This window comes from Phaseolus vulgaris, chromosome 9, assembly GCF_051622355.1.
Source record: "Phaseolus vulgaris cultivar YP4 chromosome 9, ASM5162235v1, whole genome shotgun sequence".
Classification (NCBI taxonomy): Eukaryota; Viridiplantae; Streptophyta; class Magnoliopsida; order Fabales; family Fabaceae; genus Phaseolus; species Phaseolus vulgaris.
In genome coordinates, this window is record NC_143506.1 from 30210207 (window position 1) to 30215728 (window position 5522).

A 5522-nucleotide genomic window follows, 5' to 3' on the forward strand; every position below is an offset into this window, starting at 1 on the left:
GCAGTAAGAATTATATATTACTCTCAAAGGAACAGAGTTTGAAAACACTGCATTTCATTAAATTAATGGCAAGTAAAACTTTCGTGTTTGAATATCGTAGGTGTTTTCAATAAAAAATATAAAAAAAATTAAACTGATTCCTTAATTGTCCATAACAATTTTAAAGGATCTTTCTTCTTTAATGTATAATTTTTTTTAATTATATTTTAAAATTAAAATAACTACATAGGCAGTTCAATAACAGAGCACATTGTTAATAATTCACATTTAAAATTAAAGTTAATATTTTTCTCAAAAACTAGATTAGCAGTAGTGCACACATTTAAGTGTGAAATTAATTATTTGTCCTTAAATTAAAAACTCAAATTTATGCGAATTATCATGATGAGAATATTATGAAATCCAATCTTATAAAATTTGAAACGAAAAATAAAGAAAAAAATAATAATTTTAATATTTTACGCCACCAAATTTTTAAAGTCGTTATCATAAAAACAAATTATTTTAAAAGCTAATTAAATCCCTATAAAGAAGCAAAATTTCTTGTTGGCGACCAATAGAGGAAGGTTTCCGTCAGCAACTGCGAATGTTTACTTGTGGGCATACGATAACGAAATCTTTCCTGTAACACAGTAACAGTAGCTTTCTTTTTCCAGTTTTATTACATAGTTGTATTATCCAAACAAATTTATATGAAAAGATTGAGAAAAACTATTCTTGTGGTCCATGTTTTGTGCTAGTTGTTGAGATCCTTGGTGCAGAAAAAGTACAGCTAGCTGGCATACTTTAGATGCAAGTTTATCCTCACGAGTCCCAAAGGAGGGTTTAACTCAAAAGTTCTTCATTCTCATTCCATTATACTTCCACAATTCTATTGTACCCTCATCACCATGCAACAGTGGGAATAACTTTTCAGGACAAAACAAGCTATACAACGTCTAATGCTTTGTTTCAGTTGTTATAAATTCCAAAGTTTAATTATTTTAAGCTTTCTAACAAGACATGTGATATGGGTCTGATAAGAGTATCCACTACTTTCGCATATTGGCTTATGTGCTTATTTATATTCATTTTATTTTTTACCTCTTTTGAAAAAGCAGATACCTGATGTTATTTCAGACTCGCAGATATAGCAAACTATCCACAAATTTTCCAGAAACATGAAAAACAAAGGAAGTCTCATTTTCCATTCTGATATGAAAGTTCAAAATACAGAAGCTCTGAATTTTTATACATGGTAAAGACCTTTTTCCATCTCTAGCAAGTATTTTCACATATATATTTATATATGTACACCAACTCAAACTCACCAAACTAAGTACATAAAAAAAGGGAAAAAAAAACAATATAGTGTGACTGACATGAAAGACAGAAATTAGTTGCCACTTCCCACCTCGACCAACTAAACCCTCCTAGTAGATTAGTTGCCCCTACCTATGCTGACCAAATCCGAGACTACCAACCTTCACTTCATGTCCAAACACCCACTGCTGAAAGATGGTCACCGTCTCTTTTGGAAGTGCTGACTCAAGAGTTCTCATGAAAGTTAAGGGATCTAGACAGGGCTGCAGGGTTGGCCCTCAACACAGGAGAGGTTTCAACGACACGGTCTTTCTCATCTTTCTTTGATTGGAACCCCTTGAACATGCCAGCCCCACTCACACACTCGTTCTTGATCCCTAAAGTTGCCCATATAGAACTCTTTGCAGCCTCACTGGGGTCATCGATTCTCAAAGTTTTTGGCACCAAGACAGATCCGTTTCTCTGCCTCGAAGGTTCCTCGTGCAGATGCTCTTGCCTCGCCACATCATCGTCCCTCGAGTGTTTCCCAAGAGTAGGAGAATTTGGACCAGAACCCGGAGACCTTGGAGCTGGAGCAGCATGGTTCTGTGAGTGTGTGGGAAACCATGGAATATTCCAAAATGCATGAGGGTAGAATGACATGGGAAACCCTGGAGGGCACAAAGCAGGTGGTGAGGGAACCCCGGAGTTCCAAGGATAAGCCCAAGGAACGGTGGAGATGCACGGAACATGGTGATGATGATGATGTATGAAACCGTTGTTGTTTGGCATCAGTGATTCTTGTGACGTGCTTTTCCCACTTTCTTCATTGGAAACGGTAATGGATGATGCACTTGAGCAGTCGTCATCTTTGTTTCTTTGATCCTCGTTGGAGTGAAACCCGTTTCTTGTTTTCTTCTCTGCGAGGTTGAGGACCGATGCCATGGAATCACAAATTGGAGGGTCTAAACCAAAGCTGAGGACTCTCCCATTGGGCTTCAAAAGATGAGTCCCGTTTGGGGAATCGATTCTTGCAGCTTGGAGTGCTTCAGAGATTGTGATATGGCGATAGTGAGAGGCTGAGTTTTTGTTCTTTCTCCTCCCTGCACCCACCGGCACGTTTCGCATGGTGCCCCCGGCGGTCCAGTACCTTTGGCACGCTTTGCAGAAGTAACGTGGTTGGTTCACATTGTAGTTGTTGTAGTAACAGAACTTGGTGTCCATGCTATTGCAGCGAGGACATGGAAGAATTTTGTCTGGTTTTTTCAGCGCTTTATTGTTGTCTTGAGAGTTGGTTGTAGTGGCAGAAGCTGTTGTGGGATCGGTTTGATCGTTTTCTGACTTGTTGGATTTTGACTTTGCAGATTCTTCGTCTATAGAAGGTGTGTTTGGATTCTGAATACCCTCTGGGGTCTTCTTACAGTCTGCAGCATTTGGAGGAAGATCAGCTTCTTTCGTTTTCTCACTAACTTCTTCTGGAGGATCCTGATAATTTGCCAGTGTTTTTCTCAATTAATGAAATGCATACTTTGGGATAACGAATAACAACAGGCATATACAAGCTGATTCACAGAGTTGTGAGGGCAAAATACTCGCAAATGACATTATATAACTCGAACCACAACATCAAGAAGGTTGGAGAAAAGTAAAAACATTCTGCTGTTCCATTTTTAAAATGAAAAGTATTTTTGTTGGGCGTATAACGTAGGTTTTCACGGATGAAGAAAAACATGTAATTCAAGCAAGACCAATGAAATTACCCATTGAAAGTTGCTCTATTCACGATGTAAACATATATTTTCTAGAACATGATATGTACCAAGATAATGAAAGCAACAATCCTAAGGGTTAAGAAAATTAATAATTCTGGATCTGAAGAAGATACCTTAGTAGATGATTACAAATGAAAAACGTTCTATTTCAACGCTAAGAAAAGTCTAAAAGTGAAAATTGGTAATTTGAACTCGGATGGTAGATTATTTAGCAGAAAGATTTGACTAGACGTATGAGTGGACTAAAAGTGAAACGTGTTCACAAAATACTGCTTCCACCAGCCAGTTTATTCAACTAGAAAAATAATTGACCTAAAATTAAATACTCAGGCTCCTCAGGCATATGAATCGGTACTAAAATGAAAAAGAAAAAAAAAAGTCAGGAAATTACAGGTAAAAGAACTTCACTTCCCCTCCTAAACAAGGGAAGGATGAACAAAACCTGAAATTAGCTGGTTTTGCAACTAAATACAAAAACTTTATTTATTTTTATAATCGACTCTGCTCCGAGTACTCTGTTTCTGAAGTTCCAGATCCCATACACAAAAACCGAAAAATAAGCAACGCCAGACAAAATATAATAATCCTAAATTTCATAATCCAAAACAAACTATGAACTAATAATTTTCAAAAATACAAATAAAAAAAAAGGGTACACACAACCGTTTTACACTCGAAAGCCAATACAGAAAAATTTGAAGGAGAAAAGAATTACGGGAGAAGAATTTGAAAAGAGGGAAACTTTGGCACAGGAACGGGAAAAAAAACCGACCCATGAATCGTTTGAACTAAGGTGTTGTTAATCACGTTACCTTGTCTTTGTTCTCATCATCTTCAGCCTCTGAGTCAGCAACGTCGTCATCTTCTTCTTCTTCTTCTTCAGCGACTCTGACAACAACCATCGGCGGCGGAGGCCAGGCGATTTCGACGGCGGCAATGGTCCGAGCGTCGGGTTCTCCGGAAAAGGCAATCTTCTGGCCAAAGAGCCTAATTGCGGGGTCCTTATTTTCGAGCATTTTCTGGAACTTGAAACGGCAACGAGACGAACGAAAAACGCGCGAGATGGTTTGTGTTAGGGTTACGTGTGTTATGATTGAAGAAGGTTGGTTGGTTACTACTACTACTGCTGCAGGTGTTGTGTCTGTTTTAGTGTGTTCGGTTTTTTTGAGGTTTGGGTTTTGATGAAAGTTGGCAATGGAGGCAGGACAAGGTGGATTTTGATCCGTTTAAACGAGAGCAGGGTGCCACGTCATGGAGGTGTTTGGATTCATGGCCACAAGTTTTTGTGGCTTGGAATAGATTTTCTTTTCAAGTGTTTGATTCTCTGCTTTGCACACTCTTTCTGTGCACCCCACTCGCCGCCACGTCGGCGTCTTCATCGAGGGTACCTCAATTTTGGCCTCCCTGGCAAAATCTCATTGGTCACTTTCTTGATAATATTGTCCAACCAAATTACGCTACATGGACTTCTTCCCTCTCTCAATCAAAAATTTAATAATCCAATTTCACATGATGCTATTATTCCTTTTAATAAAATATTATTTCACTATTTTTCTTTTCGCTTTTAGCCTTTTTAGTTTTGAAATACGTCTTTCCTTCCATAAACAATTTGGATAATACTTTCTATAGAAAAACAAAAAAATGGTTTTAGTTAACATTTGGAAAACAAAAACTACACATTTTAAAGTTCAAGAGACAAAAAGCAGAGGATTAAATTGTTTTAGAATATTAAAATAATATATATAATATTAGTTCTAATAAAAAAGTACATTTTAATTTAGAATGCATAAAAAAAATTACTTCAGAATTTAATATTTTTTGTTCAAAATTGACAACGTTGGAGCTAAAAATCTAAATTCATGCTAATTAGTTAAACTTTATCTCTAGTAGTGAATTGGATTTTTTATGAATACAATAACTAATGGTGTAGAGGTTTGTTATCTTCTCCGTATAAATTGGTAATGATAATTTACCAAAATATATTTTAAATGATTTCCAATTGATTGATAATCATAAAATATATTGTGTGTAAAAAATAAATTATTTATCTTAATAATGCATGTTAACCTTTAATATATTTTTTACCAAAACTGTTGAGATGAAAAGAATTGTTTTTACGTAAAAAGTGAGACTAGTAGTTAAATTTTATTCATGAAAAAAGAAAAAAGAAAAAAGAAAAAAGTGATCACATGCTATCTCTTTTTAATTCTCGATATTCTCTTTTGAGACGTTTTATTTCTTTGATAATATTTAATTAAACCCAACAAGAGAAAAAAAAATAGTAGCATATTATGGTATTATATATATGCTGATTCTATAGCACCACTTAAATTAATAGGGTTGGCAGTTAGGAGGAACCCAAAACACCAAAAAGTGTTAAAACCAATAAAAAAATGAAATTAATTAATAGAGTTTGGCTATTTGATGTTGTTGCTTAGCCAATAAGATGTCTCTGTTAAGAACAAATAA

General features: G+C 35.7%; 1 protein-coding gene across 1 annotated transcript; it reads right to left on the bottom strand.

Moving 5' to 3' along the window:
* Positions 1-1160: 1160 nt before the first annotated feature.
* LOC137820592 (cyclic dof factor 1) lies at positions 1161-4362 on the bottom strand. Its single transcript, XM_068624743.2, has 2 exons — positions 3866-4362; positions 1161-2766 (listed from the first exon to the last, which is right to left on the bottom strand). The coding sequence occupies exons 1-2, from the start codon at positions 4067-4069 to the stop codon at positions 1528-1530; spliced, it is 1443 nt and encodes a 480-aa protein (XP_068480844.1). The 5' UTR covers positions 4070-4362; the 3' UTR covers positions 1161-1527.
* Positions 4363-5522: the final 1160 nt, after the last annotated feature.